This window comes from Salvelinus alpinus, chromosome 17, assembly GCF_045679555.1.
Source record: "Salvelinus alpinus chromosome 17, SLU_Salpinus.1, whole genome shotgun sequence".
In the NCBI taxonomy this organism is placed as follows: Eukaryota; Metazoa; Chordata; class Actinopteri; order Salmoniformes; family Salmonidae; genus Salvelinus; species Salvelinus alpinus.
In genome coordinates, this window is record NC_092102.1 from 30,822,104 (window position 1) to 30,840,207 (window position 18,104).

An 18,104-nucleotide genomic window follows, 5' to 3' on the forward strand; every position below is an offset into this window, starting at 1 on the left:
TGACTGGTTGGGATCACGTCATGAATGGGTGGTTCCACTGTGCCAGTGAATCATTAAAGAAATTTAGGGGCAGGGAACACTTCTGTCTGTCTGTGTGTGTGTGTGTGTGTGTGTGTGTGTGTGTGTGTGTGTGTGTGTGTGTGTGTGTGTGTGTGTGTGTGTGTGTGTGTGTGTGTGTGTGTGTGTGTGTGTGTGTGTGTGTGTGTGTGTGCGCGCTTTGGCAATGTAAACATATGTTTGCCATGCCAATAAAGCCCTTTGAATTGAGAGAGAGAGGCATAACATTGTCACTAATGTCATTAGTAGATACCGTGCCTTCAGAAAGTACTCAAACCCCTTTACTCTTTTGTTACAGCATTAATTTCATTTTTTGGGGGGGTCACTGGCCTACACACAATAGGCCTACCCCATAATGTAAAAGTGGAATTGTGTTTTTCATAATTTTTACAAATTAATTACTAATAAAAAGCTGAAATGTCTTGAGTCAATAAGTAACCCCTTTGTTATGGCAAGTTCAGGAGTAAAAATGTGCTTATCAAGTCACATAATAAGTTGCAGGGACTCACTCCGTGTGCAATAATAGTGCTTAAAATAATTTTTGAATGACTACCCCATCTCTGTACCTCACACATACAATTATCTGCAAGGTCCCTCAGTTGAGCAGTGAATTTCAAACACAGTTTCAACTACAAAGACCAGGGAGGTTTTCCAATGCCTCTCGAAGAAGGGCACCTATTGGTAAAAACAAAACAAAAAAAGCAGACATCCCTTTGAGCATGGTGAAGTTATTAATTACACTTTGGATGGTGTATCAATACACCGAGTCACTACAAAGATACAGGCATCCTTCCTAACTCAGTTGCCGGAGAGGAAGGAAACCGCTCAGGGATTTCACCATGAGGCCAATGGTGACTTTAAAACAGTTACAATGGCTGTGATAGGAGAAAACTGAGGATGGATCAACAACATTGTGGTTATTTCACAATACTAACCTAATTGACAGACTGAAAAGAAGGAAGACTGTACAGAATAAATAATATTCCCAAACATGGCTCCTGTTTGCGACAAGGGACTAAAGTCATACTGCAAAAAATGTGGCAAAGCAATTAACTTTTTGTCCTGAGTACAAAGTGTTGTGTTTGGGGCAAATCCAACACATTACTGAGTACCACTCTCCATATTTTCAAGCATGGCGGTGGCTGCATCATGTTATGGGTATGTTTGTAATTTTTAAGGACTGGGGAATTTTTCAGGATAAAAAAAACGGAATGAAGCTAAGCACAGGCAAACTCCTAGAGGAAAATCTTGTTCAGTCTGTTTTCCACCAGACACTGGAAGATGAAGTCACTTTTCAGCGGGACAATAAACACAAGGCTAAATATACACTGGAGTTGCTTACCAAGAAAGCAGTGAATGTTCCTGAGTGCCCGAGTTACAGTTTTGTCTTAAATCTGCTTGAAAATCTATGGCAAGTTGGTTGTTTAGTAATGATCAACAACCAATTTGACAGAGTTTGAAACATTTTGAAAATAATAATGGGTAAATATTGTACAATCCAAAAACTCACAGCTGTAATCACTGCCAAAAGTGATGTATTGACTCAGGGGTGTGAATACTTATGTAAATGACATATTTCTGTATTTCATGTTTAATATACAAAAATCTATTTAATCAATTTTGAATTCAGGCTGTAACACAACGAAATGTAGAATAAGTCAAAGGGTATGAATACTTTCTGAAGGCACTGTACGTACATATAACTAGGAATAATATGACTATGAAACAGGATTGATAATAAACAGTAGCAGCAGCTTATGTGATGAGTCAAAAAAGTAGCACTTGCCGTATGCACTACCCTCTGTGCAGACATACACAATTTAATAAAGATCAAGTATTTTGAATTGAACTTACTTCATCATCACCAATCAACTGAAGTCAAGACAAGAGATTGAATTGGACATTTATTTGTACATACGGAATGAACGATTTTGATCCAAGAATATCGTGACACTACTTTTTTGCCCACCAGAGAGAAATATAGCTATAGGAATCCTGGAGCCCTTGTAAGATTATATTTAAATACAGTGCATAAAATATAAAAATGATTCAAAACAATAAATCCCCCAGATATCTTGATATTTCTGACTGAAAATGTAAACCTTTTCAAATGTTCCAAACAAAGTTCATATTTTCAAACATGATTTAGAATTTATCTCACATAAAATCAATACTTGAGAAACTTTAAACCTTTTCTGGTCTTAGAAACTGTCCATATGCTGTATCTAGTGACCAAGTATAGGAACAGCAGCATAAAATCCCCCTGGATTTCAAATCTGTGACAAAAAATTGCAGTAAAACATCATCCCACATAAATAATTCCATATATTTTGCATAAATGACAAAAGTTTATCTTTCGACGCTCCTTACACTTTCAGGTAAGATTTTACTAATTTTATTGCACGAGCAGTGAAGCAACCTTATAAAAACATTTGCTTACACTTTTTATTTATCTTTCTCAGTTCTGTCCCCATCTCTTTTCCACTCTTACCCCACTTTCATCTCTCAGTCCCCTCTCCTGTTCTCTCTCTGATGGGTACTGAACACCAAACACATAACAGGGGTAGGGTTCTGGATGATTTTGGCACATGATGATTAGTCACGGAGTCTCTGGCCGAGTGGGGACAGGATCACTTGAGGCCTTCGTCAATACTCTTGAACATTAAAATGGCGTTGGAGATCTTGAGGGCGGGACCAAGTTTGATGTTCATGATTTTGACGATGTCAGTTTGTGTCAGTAATAGGAAGGCCTCCCCGTCAATCATCTGAGGAGAAATATACAAGAAACTCTCAATCACAGGAATATAAAAAAGTTTCTCATACAAACAAAACAACAATAGGGCCTCCCGGGTGGCGCAGTGGTCTAGGGCACTGCATCGCAGTGCTAGCTGCGCCACCAGAGTCTCTGGGTTCGCGCCCAGGCTCTGTCGCAGCCGGCCGCGACCGGGAGGTCCGTGGGGCGACGCACAATTGGTCTAGCGTCGTCCGGGTTAGGGAGGGTTTGGCCGGTAGGGATATCCTTGTCTCATCGCGCTCCAGCGACTCCTGTGGCGGGCCGGGCGCAGTGCGCGCTAACCAAGGGGGCCAGGTGCACGGTGTTTCCTCCAACACATTGGTGCGGCTGGCTTCCGGGTTGGAGGCACGCTGTCTTTAAGAAGCAGTGCGGCTTGGTTGGGTTGTGCTTCGGAGGACGCGTGGCTTTCGACCTTCGTCTCTCCCGAGCCCGTACGGGAGTTGTAGCGATGAGACAAGATAGTAATTACTAGCGATTGGATACCACGAAAATTGGGGAGAAAAGGGGATACAATTTAAAATAAATAAAAATAAAAAAATAAAAAATAAAAAACAACAATAGAGGACAACAGAATGTAACTTAAATGACTTGACTTAGCTGTTCTAAATGGGCTCTTGTTTGTTTCATTAGTTCATACTTAATTATCAATTAACATCGTACTCACTTCCTCTTTGAAGACACAGGCTTGTTCTTCACAACCAGTCAGTTTCTGGACAAATCCAAAGACCTGTTACACAGAACACAAAGAGTTATCAATGTACTCTGATTCACCCGTTTGTTGAAGCCAAAGATAAATAGGGGTAAGTACAGGCAAGTCAAGTCGATCTCAGCTTGAGGGCCGCATCAGGATTTCAAAATTCCACCGAGGGCCGCACAGATTTTTTACAACCGATGTGTTTGTCAAAATCCATTTGCGGGCCAGAAAATGGGCAGTTATTTACATTTAAGTCATTTAGCAGACGCTGTTATCCAGAGCGACTTACAGTAAGTAGTGAGTGCATCCATTTTATTTGAAAAGGTTCATTATAGGTTCATTATCCTGTCTACATACGTTTTGTCTAGTTTTAGATGTTCAGGTGTGGCCTGGAGTGTTTTTATTTATTCTTAACCCAAAATCATAATCCCCCCTCAAACTGGGAATCTGTTGCAGTGACGGAGAACTTTAACCTCAGGGTGAGTTTTACAGCTCTCACCTCCTCCACGGTCCATGCTGCCACCTGTGTAGCATGGATGCCCTGGACGCCCGGCAGCAGTTTGCAGTGTTGCTCCCAGCACAGAGACAGGGTTCGGTCCGGGTGGGCCGACAGGGCAGACATGAACAGAGATGGGCACATACCCTCTGGGGCTATCGCTGCAACACAGGAAAACACACACATATACGTCAGCACACACAAAATCAAACATATTAACGCATGTAACACATACACACAGAATACTGTATATAGGATGCAGTAAACTCATACTGAGGCTATATATAATCAGAGTGTGGCCATAGACATAAATGGACACAGTATGTATGTGTACAGAGCATAAAACTGTGATACTCACTCTGGTAACCTCTATGCTGGCTTTTTCTATACTTGGGGGGACGACCAATCCTGACAATAGAGAAAGAGAGAAACTGGTGTGAAGGGGGGCTACAGTAGCAGAGGTTACAGCAATATACCACCACGACTATAACAGCCTTAGCCACTGTTAACATGAGGCTTACCTGCCATGGTACCGGGACTTTTTGGTCCTTTGGCCAAAGATTAAGATGTTCCGCTTGGCTCCGCTCCCCTCTGTATCTGATAGGTCGGTTTTGAGTCTACCCTGGTTTCGCTCAGCCAATGGGCAGCCTGACAGACAGTGATGCGCTGTGAACCGCCCAGTCACATGACCCGAGCCATCACATCCAGGCGTCGGACACTTCCTGTTTCAAAAAGTAGGTTTGACTTCATTATAACATCATGATAACATAATCATAAGGTTGGTATGGAAATCATCTACTCACATGTACTGCTTCATAGGCATTTCAGAGACCTGTTTCTGGCGAGTACTGACCTGTGATGGAAGCTGTACTTGGTGGATCTGGAGTGGCTGATTACTTTGCAAGGCATGGAGGAGAAACTGGACTGGCCTGTGGTTGCAGGCTCCCTGGGGTCTTATTAAAACACACACACAAACAAACACAGAGCTCAACGTCATCAAACCGAACATGTAAGCACTCATATCAAGGTGAAGTAGAGTCAGAGAAGTATGGTATCTGTTACCAAGGTGTTGGGTTTTGTTGGACTCAGGGGGTGGGATTTTTAGCGGGTGACCCGTACTCTCACACCAGCCAACCGGGTGGGTGTCAGGGTGGTCCGAGTCCATCCACTCATCATACATATGACTCCAGCCATCAAAATGGATCTGTGGGAGTATGGTATAATATGACATAGTTACGGGAGTGTAGTAGTGGCACTGGCACATACAACCGCAAGACACAGATTGACTCATAACCTGTAGTCCCCGTGTTATATCCACGAGCGTGCGGGTTTAGGGTCATGAAATATTGTGTGGTTGAAGGGCTGGTAACAAAAAAAAGACACTGTATCAAAAAATTCATTCATATCTATAGGCTACTTTGAGGTTTTTCTTTCGTTGTTTTTTATCTGGCATTAGTGCATAAATCTAAGCTTTAGAGACTAACGAGCGCCAAATACACGGCAATCCCCAATCCTGGTCATAAAAACCATGCGCAAGGCGTCAATTTAGGAAATTGTTTGACATTTTTGGTTTAAGAAAAACATTAGGATACTGTTCAATAGACCTAAATATTCAATAAGTAAATTAAGAAATGTTGAAGAAAAACATAATTGTTCAATAAATGTTCAATAGAAAAACAGGGAACTGTACAGCGCATTTTCGATATACAGTTGAAGTCGGAAGTTCACATACACCTTAGCCAAATACATTTAAACTCAGTTTTTCACAATTTCTGACATTTAAACCTAGTAAAAATTCCCCATCTTAGGATCACCACTTTATTTGAAGAATGTGAAATGTCAGAATAATAGTAGAGAATTATTTATTTCAGCTTTTATTTCTTTCATCACATTCCCAGTGGGTCAGAAGTTTACATAAACTCAATTAGTATTTGGTAGCATTGCCTTTAAGTTGTTTAACTTGGGTCAAACGTTTCAGGTAGCCTTCCACAAGCTTGGAAGGCTACCTGAATTTGCTTGGAAGGCTACTTGAATTTTGGCCCATTCCTCCTGACAGAGCTGGTGTAACTGAGTCAGGTTTGTAAGCCTCCTTGCTCGCATACACTTTCTCAGTTCTGGCCACACATTTTCTATAGGTTTGAGGTCAGGGCTTTGTGATGGCCTCTCCAATACCTTGACTTTGTTGTCCTTAAGACATTTTGCCACAACTTTGAAGTATGCTTGGGGTCATTGTCCATTTGGAAGACCCATTTGCGACCAAGCTTTAACTTCCTGACTGATGTCGAGATGTTGCTTCAATATATCCACATAATTTCCTTCCTCATGATGACATCTATTTTGAGAAGTGCACCAGTCCCTCCTGCAACAAAGCACCCCCACAACATGATGCTGCCACCCCCGTTCTTCACGGTTAGGATGGTGTTCTTCGGCTTGCAAGCCTCCCCCCTTTTCCTCCAAACATAACGATGATCATTATGGCCAAACAGTAAAAAATTTGTTTCATCAGACCAGAGGACATTTCTCCAAAAAGTACGATCTTTGTCTCCATGTGCAGTTGCAAACCATAGTCTGGCTTGTTTAATCACGGTTTTGGAGCAGTGGTTTCTTCCTTGCTCAGCGGCCTTTCAGGTTATGTCGATATAGGACTCGTTTTACTGTGGATATAGATACTTTTGTAGCTGTTTCCTCCAGCATCTTCACAAGGTCATTTGCTGTTGTTCTGGGATTGATTTGCACTTTTCACACCAAAGCACGTTCATCTCTAGGAGACAGAACGTGTCTCCTTCCTGAGAGGTATGATGGCTGCGTGGTCCCATGGTGTTTATACTTGTGTACTATTGTTTGTACAGATGAACGTGGTACCTTCAGGCGTTTGGAAATTGCTCCCAAGGATGAACCAGACTTGTGGAGGTCTACAATTTCTTTTCTGAGGTCTTGGCTAATTTCTTTTGATTTTCCCATGATGTCACGCAAAAAGGCACTGAGTTTGAAGGTAGGCCTTGAAATACATCCACAGGTACACCTACAATTGACTCAAATTATGTCAGAAGCTTCTAAAGCCATGACATCATATTCTGGAATTTTCCAAACTGTTTAAAGGCACAGACAACTTAGTGTATGTAAACTTCTGACCCACTGGAATTGTGATACAGTGAATTATAAGTGAAATAATCTGTCTGTAAATAATTGTTGGAAAAATTACTTGTCATGGACAAAGTAGATGTCCTAACCGACTTGCCAAAACTATAGTTTGTTAACAAGAAATGTGTGGAGTGGTTGGAAAAATGTATGTAAACTTCCGACTTCAACTGTATGTGGGTTAGGGTCGAGTGCGGGCCTCAGATTTTCACTTTATCACATACACTGAGTATACCAAAAATGAGGAACACCTTCCTAATATTGAGTTCCTCCCCTCAGAACTGCCTCAATTCGTCGGGGCATGGACTCAACAAGGTGCCGAAAGCGTTCCACAGGGATGCTGGCCCATGTTGACTCCAATGCTTCCCACTGTTGTCAAGTTGGCTGGATGTCCTTTGGGTGGTAGAGCATTCTTGATACACACGGGAAACTGTTGAGCGTGAAAAACCCAGCACTGTTGCAGTTCTTCACACAAACCGGTGCACCAGGGACCTACTACCATACCCCATTCAAAGGCACTTAAATCGTTTTGTCTTTCCCATTCACCCTCTGAATGGCACACATACACAATCCATGTCTCAATTGTCTCAAGGCTTAAAAATCCTTCTTTAACCGGTCTCCTCCCCTTCATCTACACTGATTGAAGTGAATTTAACAAGTGACATCAATATGGGATCATATAGTGCAGGGGTGTCAAACTCATTCCACGGAGGGCCTAGTGTCTGCAGGTTTTTGGTTTTTCCTTTCAATAAAGCCCTAGACAACCAGGTGTGGGGAGTTCCTAACTAATTAGTGATGTTAATTCATCAATCAAGTACAAGGGAGGAGCGAAAACCCGCAGACACTCGGCCCCCCGTGGAATGAGTTTGACACCTGTGATATAGTGCATTCGGAAAGTATTCAGACCCCTTGACTTTTTCCAGATTCTGATACGTTACAGCCTTATTTTAAAATGTATTTAATTAAAAAGTGTTCTCATCAATCTGCACAAAATACCCCATTATGACAAAACTAAAACAGGTTTTTAGAAAGTTTTGCAAATGTATAAAAACAAACAATTGAAAAAATATATTTTACCTTTATTTAACTAGGCAAGTCAGTTAAGAACTGTGGAGATGGGAGAACCTTCCAGAAGGACAACCATCTCTGCAGCACTCCACCAATCAGGCCTTTATGGTAGAGTGGCCAGACGGAAACCACTCCTCAGTAAAAGGCACATGACAGCCCGCTTGGAGTTTGCTAAAAGGCACCTAAAGGACTCTCAGACCATGAGAAACAAGATTCTCTGGTCTGATGAAACCAAGATTGAACTCTTTGGCCTGAATGCCAAGCGTCACGTCTGGAGGAAACCTGGCACCATCCCTACGGTGAAGCATGGTGGTGTTAGCATCATGCTGTGGGGATTTCGTTCGGAGCTAGGGACTGAGAGACTAGTCAGGATCGAGGTAAAGATGAACGAAGCAAAGTACAGAGAGATCATTGATGAAAACCTGCTCCAAAGCGCTCAGGACCTTAGACTAGGGCGAAGGTTCACCTTCCAACAGGACAACCACCCTAAGCACACAGCCAAGATAACGCAGGAGTGGCTTCGGGACAAGTCTCAATATCCTTGAGTTGCCCAGCCAGAGTCCGGACTTGAATCCTATCAAACATCTCTGGAGAGACCTGAAAATAACTTTGCAGTGACCCTCTCCATCCAACCTGACAGAGCTTGACAGGATCTACAGAGAAGAATGGGATAAACTCCCCAAATACAGGTGTGCCAAGCTTCTAGCGTCATACCTAAGACGCAAGGCTGTAAACGCTGCCAAAGATGCTTCAACAAAGTACTGAGTAAAGGGTCTGAATACTTATGTAAATGTGATATTTCCGTGTTTAAAAAGAAATACATTTGCAAAAAAGTTTTTGCATTGTCATTATGGGGTATTGTGTGTAGATCGATGAGGGAAAAACATTTTTTAAATTAAATTGTATCAGGCTGTAACGTAACAAAGTGTGTAAAAAGTCAAGGGGTCTGAATACTTTCCGAATGCACTGTATCCTTCACCTGGATTCACCTGGTCAGTTTATGTCATGGAAATAGCAGCTTAATGTTTTGTACACTCAGTGTATAGTCGAACGGTTGCAGAAGGGTTATTTGCAATTGCGGGTGGGTGATCAAACAGCTGACCCGTGCATCCCTAACACACACACTACTGGTTGACCTTAATGCGGTGGGTGTCGACCTCCTCCACTGTGGCCACCCGTATCAGGCCGGGGCTCCTTTTGTCCACCACCTCCAGCTTCATCTGAGCCTGGAAGCAATGGGCAGGACGCTGCAGAGGGGAGGGTCACATCATCATCACACAGCGCCACTTAGTCCCTATAGTTAATCTGATTTCAACTCATTACCTCATAACAGTAATTATGTCCACAACTACACTTTACCCCACCAAAAAGGATTCAAGTCAAATAAAATGTATTCACCCATGTTCATGTCATTGCAACAAGTCTTTAGTACTCACCACTTTAAAAGCCTCAGCAGAAACGGCGGTAGAGCCAGTCTCGTCGAGGTACCTTGGCCAGGAGAACCTGCCTGGGTCTGGGTAATCTGACAGGACAGATGGGGCACATGGGATCTAGCTCATAGGTGTGCGTGAAATTCCACTGCATTCCCTATAGTTCACTTATTAGACCTATAGTCAAATCTTAGAACTTTGTCAGTCACCTTGAGGCGGCGTGAGGGGGAGGCTCCTCTCTTGGCACCAGCCAATAGGATGGATGTATGGACTGCTGGCATCACACCTGGATGGGGTAATGCAACATCAACCAATCAGATTAGAATTTAAATCATGGCATCATGGCTAGTAAAACAGCACAGTTCATAATTTAGAGAAGCCATGAAAAAGACATGAAAAATGGCCTCACCAGTAGTCGTACGTGTCGTCCCAGTTATCAAAGTGAACCAGGAAGCGGTCGTCCACCACGTCGGTCACGGTCGCCACGCAGATGAGAGAGGGGTTCATGCGGTCGACCGCCTCCAGCTTCATGCCCACCTCAAAACCACACTCCGTATCCGTCTGACCAGGGGGCCACCAACACAAACGCACCACATTAGCCGCTTACAGTTACTTACTTCAGGCAGATGCATACCACTGATTGAGGATAAGAGTCATGCTTATACTTACTCTTCCAGGGCTGGCAAACACCTCTTTAGGGGCAACTTGTGCTTTACTCATTTTCAGGTAGCTGGCCCAGGAGAACTCCTCCTCTTTGCAGCCTGTGGCACAAACAGACACAAACATATGATGTGGACATTTTCCTGGGCCACTACTCCAATAAGGACATTCTCATTAGTTACTTTATGAATTACATACTTTAGATGCTTGGGCGAATGATCTGCGCCACATTCAAAATGTGAATATAAAACTAATCAGTGTCCAAAGTGCAGCCCAACCCCAAACCAAAGCCCAGTGTACTCTTATCTTTGGGGGTGTAGAGTTTGTGTCCAGTGCTCTCACACCATCCCGCCGGGTGGATGTCGGGGCAGTTGGCATTTACCCAGAAGTCATGACAGTCTGAGTAGCCGTCAAAATGGAGACGCAGCCTGTAGCCACAAACCTACAGACAGGAGAAGACAGACAGGAGTTAAACCATGTCTCCCCAAGTCTCTCTCCGTGTCCTTCCCCAGTTATGTGGATTCCTCTCTTCCTGTCTCTTCCCTTATATCTCTCTCTGTGATTCATCAAAGTGTTTCAGTCAAGGTGTGTAGTGTGTATGAAGCAAAGCAGTCAGGACAGGGAGAGAGGTAGAAGCAAACCTCAAAGAGCATGCGACTGTAGGTTGAGCAGCGATGCACACAGTACCTCAGCCACAGTCAGAACAAAGTACATGGAGGGGTGCTGGGGGTCGATGCCCTCTAACTTCATGCCTTGGCGGAAGCTGCTTTTGCACTGCGGGACTCTCTGAGACTGAAAATACAGGGGGCATAGTAAGAAAAGCACAGCCATACACACATGCACGCACGCCCACAAGCCCACTCACACCCACTTTAATTTGCAAAGAATATCAACTTTTGTTCTCTCATTTAGTATGTACCCAAAGAGAATAAAACCCACCTCTTGAAAGAGTTTGGCCGGAGCTGCCACTGCTTTGGTCTCCTCCAGATACTGTCCCCATGTCCACAGATCCATATGGACTTCAACAGCACCTGTTGTACACAGACAGAAAACACAACATAAAGCTTATGGGAGTTCTGACAACTGAAATATGACTTGAATATATATATTTTTTTAATGCAATTTAGCTGATTCTTACCTGCTTTGTTGTGTCTGCTTTCTGTCTTCAAGTAATCCTAGAACCACAAATACAACACACAGATTTACGACAACAAAGACATAGTGCCTACACTATGAATGGTCATACTGAACAAAAGAATTGATTGATGCATAACATCCTCACGTACATGTGAGATCATTTACTTATTACAACAAAATATGCTACTAAATTGTGCGCGCTTTATGTGAGATGAAGTGACACTCGAGGCTTTCCCACCATTCCATCCAGCTCAGATTCTTCCTCTGACGGACTCAGGTAGTCCTTCCTCTTCCTCTTCTTCATGGGTTTCAGCAGCTCAGGGTCCAGAGATGCTACCCTGCCCCCGGGAATCTTATCTGTGCCTCCCCCCCTCCTAAGGGACAGATAAGAGAATAGTTGAGTCCACTACAAAGCTTTGCCTTAGGCTACCTATGACCTACGTTACATCTTCTGCATGGTGGTTAATATCTTCCTGTAGTTTGTTTGTTTTGTGTCTGAGCATCCACAGTATGATTTTAATTTAGCATGAATTGCACTTTCTATGGTAAAAGGATGTTTCATAAAAATTGACTTTCTAAAGTGTGGAAAGGCTTCAGTCTTCAGTACTTACTTGTCAGTCATAGGCTCCCTGCGTAGCTGCTCTGGGTAGGTTCTCTGTGCCATAGGATCACAGCTCTCCTGTTGTCCTGGCCCTCCCTGGGTCTTAGGCTCAATCTTGATGGGCCTCTCTTGTTCCACAGCCACACCACCCACAGAGCTGAGAGGAGACACCATATCTACAATGGAATCAAATCAAATTTTATTTGTCACATGCGCCGAATACAACAGGTATTCGGCACTTGTAAGTAAGCATACCTTGAAATGCTTACTTACAAGCCCTTAACAAACAATACTGAATTTGTTTTAAAGTAAAACAATATTTGCTAAAAAAATATATGCAAAATAAAATAAACTAAAGAAAAAAAGTAATAACGAGGATATACAGTACATTCGGGAAGTATTCAGACCCCTTGACTTTTTCCACATTCTGTTACGTTACAACCTTATTCTAAAATGGATGAAATAGTTTTTTTCCCCTCATCAATCTACACACAATACCTCATAATGACAAAGCAAAATCAGATTGTATTAAATGTATTAAAAATAAACTGAAATATCACATTTACATAAGTATTCAGATCCTTTACTCAGTACTTTGGCAGTGTTTACAGCCTCGAGTCTTCTTGGGTATGACACTACAAGCTTGACACACCTGTATTTGGGAAGTTTCTCCCATTCTTCTCTGCAGATCCTCTCAAGCTCTGTCAGGTTGGATGGGTAGTGTCACTGCACAGCTATTTGCAGGTCTCTCCAGAGATGTTTGATCGGGTTCAAGTCCGGGCTCTGGCTCGCTCTGTCTCTGGCAAGCACATTCAGAGACTTGTCCCAAAGCAACTCCTGCGTTATCTTGGCTGTGTGCTTAGGGTGGTTGTCCTGTTGGAAGGTGAACCTTCGCCCCAGTCTGAGGTCCTGAGCATTCTGGAGCAGGTTTTCATCAAGGATCTTTCTGTACTATGCTCCATTCACCTTTCCCTTGATCCTGACTAGTCTCTCAGTCCCTGCCGCTGAAAAACATCCCTACAGCATGATGCTGCCACCACCATGCTTCACAGTAGGGATGGTGGCAGGTTTCCTCCAGACGTGACGCCTGGCATTCAGGCCATAGAGTTCAATCTTGGTTTCATCAGACCAGAGAATCTTGTTTCTCATGGTCTGTGAGTCCTTTAGGTGCCTTTTGGCAAACTCCAAGTAGGCTGTCATGTGCCTTTTACTGAGGTGTGGCTTCCCTCTGGCCACTCTACCATAAAGGCCTGATTGGTGGAGTGCTGCAGAGATGGTTGTCCTTCTGGAAGGTTCTCCCATCTCCACAGAGGAACACTGGAGCTCTGTCAGTTTGACCATTGGGTTCTTGGTCACCTCCCTGACCAAGGCCCTTCACCGATTGCTCAGTTTGGCCGGGTGGCCAGCTCTAGGAAGAGTCTTGGTGGTTCCAAACTTGTTCCATTTTAGAATGAGGGAGGCCACTGTGTCTTGGGGACCTTCAATGCTGCAGACATTGTTGGTACCCTTTCCCAGATCTGTGACTCAACACAATCCTGTCTTGGAGCTCTACGGACAATTCCTACGACCTCATGGCTTGGTTTTTGCTCTGACATGCACTGTCAGCTGTGCTACCTTATATAGAAAGGTGTGTGCCTTTCCATATCAAGTCCAATCAATTGAATTTACCACAGGTGGACTCCAATCAAGTTGTAGAAACATCTTAAGGATGATCAATGGAAACAGGATGCACCTGAGCTCAATTTCGAGTCTCATAGCAAAGTGTCTGAATACTTATGTATATAAGTGATTTCTGTTTTTGTTTTTTTATGCATTTGCAAAGAAATCGAAAAATATGTTTTGCCTTGTCATTATGGGGTATTGTGTGTAGATGGATGAGGGGGAGAAAAAATATATATTTTAGAATAAGGCTGTTACGTAACAAAATGTGGTAAAAGTCAAGGGGTCTGAATACTTTCCGAATGCACTGTATACAGGGGGTATCGGTACAGAGTCAATGTGCGGTGGCACAGGTTAGTTGAGGTAATTGAGGTAATATGTATATGTAGTTAGGGGTAAAGTGACTATGCATAGATAATAAACAGCGAGTAGCAGCAGCAGAAAAAAGGGGGACAATACAAATAGTCCAGGGACCCAATTGACTGTTTAGCAGTCTAATGGCTTGGGGGTAGAATCTGTTAAGGAGCATTTTGGACCTAGACTTGGTGCTCCGGAACCGCTTCCTGTGCGGTAGCAGAGAGAACAGTCTATGACTAGAGTGGCTGGAGTCTGACAATTTTTAGGGCCTTCCTCTGACACTGCCTGGTATAGAGGTCCTGGATGGCAGGAAGCTTGGCCCCAGTGATGGTACTAGGCCGTAACCACTACCCTCTGTAGCGCCTTGCGGTCGGTTGCCGAGCAGTTGCCATATCAAGCGGTGATGCAATCAGTCAGGAATCTCTCGATGGTGCAGCTGTATAACTTTTTGAGGATCTGAGGACCCATGCCAAATCTTTTTAGTTTCCTTAGGGGGAATAGGTGTTGTCGTGCCATCTTCAAGACTGACTTGATGTGTTTGGACCATGATGGTTTGTTAGTGATGTGGAGGACAAGGAACTTGAAGCTCTCAACCCACTCCACTACAGCCGACCCACTCCACTACAGCCCTGTCGATGTGAATGGAGTCGTGGGTGAACAGGGAGTACGCAGTCGTGGGTGAACAGGGAGTACAGGGGGGGACTAAGCACTTCCCCTGAGGCATCCCGTGTCAAGGGTCAGGGTGGCAGATGCGTTGTTGCCTACTCTTACCACCTGGGGGGCGGCCCGTCAGGAAGTCCAGGATCCAGTTGCAGAGGGAGGTGTTCAGTCCCAGGGTCCTTAGCTTAGTAATAGTTTTGAGGGCACTATGGTGTTGAACACTGAGCTGTAGTCAATGAATAGCATCCTCACGTAGGTGTTCCTTTTGTCCAGGTGGGAAAGGGCAGTGTGGAGTGCATTGGAGATCACGTCATCCGTGGATCTGTTGAGGCGGTATGTGAATTGGGGTGGGTATAGGATTTCTGGGATGGTGTTAATGTGAGCCATGACCAGCCTTTCAAAGCACTTAATGGCTATAGACGTGAGTGCTACGGGTCGGTAGTCATTTAGGCAGGGTACCATGGCGTTCTTGGGCACAGGGAATATGGTGGTCTGCTTGAAACATGTAGGTATTACAGACTCGGTCAGGGAGAGGTTGAAAATGTCAGTGAAGACACTTGACAGTTGGTCAGCGCATGCTCTGAGTACCTGTCCGGTAATCCATCTGGCCCTGCGGCCTTGTGAATGTTGACCTGTTTAAAGAACTTACTCACATCGGCTACGGAGAGAGTGATCACACAGTCGGAGGCATTATATCAGGTTGGGATCAGGAAAGGATTGCATACAGTATAGCAAGTCGTTTTTGAGGATATTTCTGGAATTAAATATGAGTTGTGAACTTGCTAGTTCACTAGCTAGATCATTTACATTAGGATTTAGTTAAGGGACTGTTCATCTGTAGCCTACCTGTTTTGTTAGTTGGCCTGTTTTTGGAGTCAGGTATTTTCCCAGACACCATTACTGCTGGTTCAGCACTGCTGATTTTCCCTTGGCTGATCATCTCCAGTGTTCCACAGTCACTCACACAGAACTGAAAAATACACATACTGTATTTCAACCATGTGCATACACAACCTGGACTCAGGGGTAAATCCAGGACACTCCAAATTATTATGACATGTTACATTTTGTATGCATTCATTTGTGGATGTCCATTTCATATTTTATTTATTTTAACCTTTATTTAACTAGGCAAGTCAGTTAAGAACAAATTCTAGGCAAGTCAGTTAAGAACAACCTTTCGGTTACTAGCCCAACGCTCTAACCACTAGGCTACCTGCCGTATGATATGTTACGAATTACAATTTGTATGAAATGTTACGAATTTGAATTTGTAGAATATGTTACAAATTGCAATTCATACAATATGTTATACATTTGCAAAACGTATGATGTTATGAATTCCAATTTGTTGTGGCTAACGTTAGCTAGGTGGCTAACATTAGTTTGGCTAGGGGTTAAGGATAAAAGGTTAGCTAACATGCTAAGAAGTTGCAAAGTAGCAAAAAGTAGTAAGTAGTTGCTAATTAGCTAAAGTTGTCCGTGATGAGTTTTGAACAAGCAACCTTTGGGTTGCTAAACATTCGCTTTATGCGCCAAACTAACCAACCATCCACCCTACTTACGTTTTTGCGCTAAGTAACCTTCTGTCTTGTCTTATGTAACCATACCGAACTGAACATATCATTCTAATTTGAGTGTTCCAGATTTACATATACTATATTACGTCTATTCTATGAGACCAGGCTGGCTGGCCTCTTTACTCCAACAATGCTTAATACTAGAGAACCCTACGCTTATAATAACATACAATGGCCATCAGATGTCATTCACCTTAAGGTTGCTGCTGGGTAAGATGGCCATCCCTTCTTTCCACTCCAGTACATGGACGATGCTACAGGCTCCCCCAACCTGGGGGGCTAGAGTGGGGGTTTCCACCTCTCCAGCTGTGGCTCCATTACCTGCCTCAGCAGCACCCGGAGAGACCTCCACCTTCTGTGTACTGGGAACAGGGGCTGGGGAGAGAGTGGCCAGTCTTCTAAGTTCTGAGCGAATATGATATGTAGCTGTGTGAAACTAGTAGGAGGGTAGTATGTACCCCCCTCTGTTTTGTCTAAACTTAGGACAATGTGCAGCATATCTCTGAGTTGGAGAATGTTCAGGGTGCAATACATTACGGAACACTATTGAGTGTAATAGTTCTAGGAGAGTCATGGTGGCCTTATCTCACCTGGCAGGATGAGTGCTGTGGTAGTCTGTGGGTGTGTCTTCTTCGACAGGCTGTCATTGGAGGAGAGGGCACCACTGGAGTCAGTGGGAGGATTGGGATCTGCTTCTTTGGCTGAAACATCCAGCTCCACTTTGGCACTCATGACAGACTTCACTTACTGCCTCTGAAAAAAAGATCATAATGTCAGTTTAACCATCACAATTTCACATATTTATTAGGATTAGAATGACAGCTGGAGTGACATTGGAATATAGGGTGCTATGGGTCTTGAATGCCAGAAAGGTTACAGGATTCAGATGTATTCCCCATATCATGCATCCCCTGCATCCAGTCTTATCTTTTACCACTAAACAGCTAAATACATTGGACAATTTCCTGTACAGATATGCTGCCATTCTTCTCCTTTTATCAATAATAATGCTGTGTTTCTCTGCATTGTTGTGAGGAAACCTTAAAAATGGAATTACTGAATTTTAGTCTCATTTGACAGCATCGGTGATAAAGTACATCCAAGGAATGATTTATTTTAAAATAAACAATTTCATTGAGCTATTATGACCTTTCTGTAATGTCAACTGCTTTATTTGACAACGCTCCTCTTCGAATAACAAGGGAAAGTAGAGCCACAATGCAAAATAATTATATTATTAATTTAACAAAAACACAGCAATTCAGCAGTAAAATGGCGGAGGATCAGAAACCCTTGAAGCTATTTAAGAAAAAAAACTACAATTTGTGAAAATGTAAAAAAAAAAAAAATCCTGGCAAGATTTCGAATGAATGACATCGTTTCATGACATTCAGGCGAGAAAAATAAAATCCCTATTATGATGCGGTCCGTTAGTTCTCTGGAAACCTGATGTAATAGGCTATCGAATGACAGAATATATTGAATTCTTAAATGATTTGCGATACCAAATAGCTTTATGACTAATTATGTTCATGCATGCTGGATGTCAACCGCAAGAAAATTACAAATTCTCTTACCATCTGCAAGCGTTATAGTTTCAGGATTCTGTAGCGCTTATTGCAGGCACGTCAAAGCAATATACATGCATATTAGCTGATCAATTTGGGACTAAATTTAGCTTACCAGCGGTTTCTTCTTGCGGGTCAGAATCTTAAAATCACGCATGCGCAGCTCACCCTACAGCGGATCCAAAAGCATCGCTCCAATTCCATG

At 43.2% G+C, this 18,104-nt stretch overlaps 1 protein-coding gene across 3 annotated transcripts; it reads right to left on the minus strand.

Annotated features, from left to right (window-relative positions):
• Window positions 1-1,948: 1,948 nt before the first annotated feature.
• Window positions 1,949-18,102, minus strand: LOC139542734 (lethal(3)malignant brain tumor-like protein 1). 3 transcript variants are annotated; one of them, XM_071348518.1, is made up of 22 exons: window positions 18,015-18,102; window positions 16,922-17,084; window positions 16,525-16,706; window positions 15,598-15,721; window positions 12,086-12,251; window positions 11,713-11,848; window positions 11,476-11,512; window positions 11,277-11,368; window positions 11,025-11,129; window positions 10,644-10,779; window positions 10,347-10,438; window positions 10,087-10,238; window positions 9,887-9,963; window positions 9,684-9,769; window positions 9,384-9,494; window positions 5,104-5,245; window positions 4,895-4,994; window positions 4,563-4,763; window positions 4,400-4,449; window positions 4,045-4,202; window positions 3,516-3,578; window positions 1,949-2,822 (listed from the first exon to the last, which is right to left on the minus strand). In XM_071348518.1, exons 2-22 carry the CDS (start codon window positions 17,061-17,063, stop codon window positions 2,688-2,690), a joined length of 2,487 nt encoding a protein of 828 aa, XP_071204619.1. In that variant the 5' UTR covers window positions 17,064-17,084; window positions 18,015-18,102; the 3' UTR covers window positions 1,949-2,687. The 3 variants fall into 3 exon arrangements, with proteins under 3 accessions (XP_071204619.1, XP_071204618.1, XP_071204620.1); XM_071348517.1 differs by lacking the exon at window positions 18,015-18,102 and adding an exon at window positions 17,909-18,008; XM_071348519.1 differs by lacking the exons at window positions 16,525-16,706; window positions 16,922-17,084; window positions 18,015-18,102 and having other exon boundaries at window positions 12,086-12,232; window positions 15,598-15,701.
• Between the last annotated feature and the right edge of the window lie 2 nt (window positions 18,103-18,104).

Coding starts and splice junctions, on each gene's coding strand:
- LOC139542734 (XM_071348518.1), bottom strand. CDS start 17,063: ATGAGTGCCAAAGTGGAGCTGGATGTTTCAGCCAAAGAAGCAGATCCC. Junction 9,964..10,086: donor GACGACACGTACGACTACTG/GTGAGGCCATTT, acceptor TACCCCATCCAG/GTGTGATGCCAGCAGTCCAT. Junction 5,246..9,383: donor TCGACACCCACCGCATTAAG/GTCAACCAGTAG, acceptor ATACTCCCACAG/ATCCATTTTGATGGCTGGAG.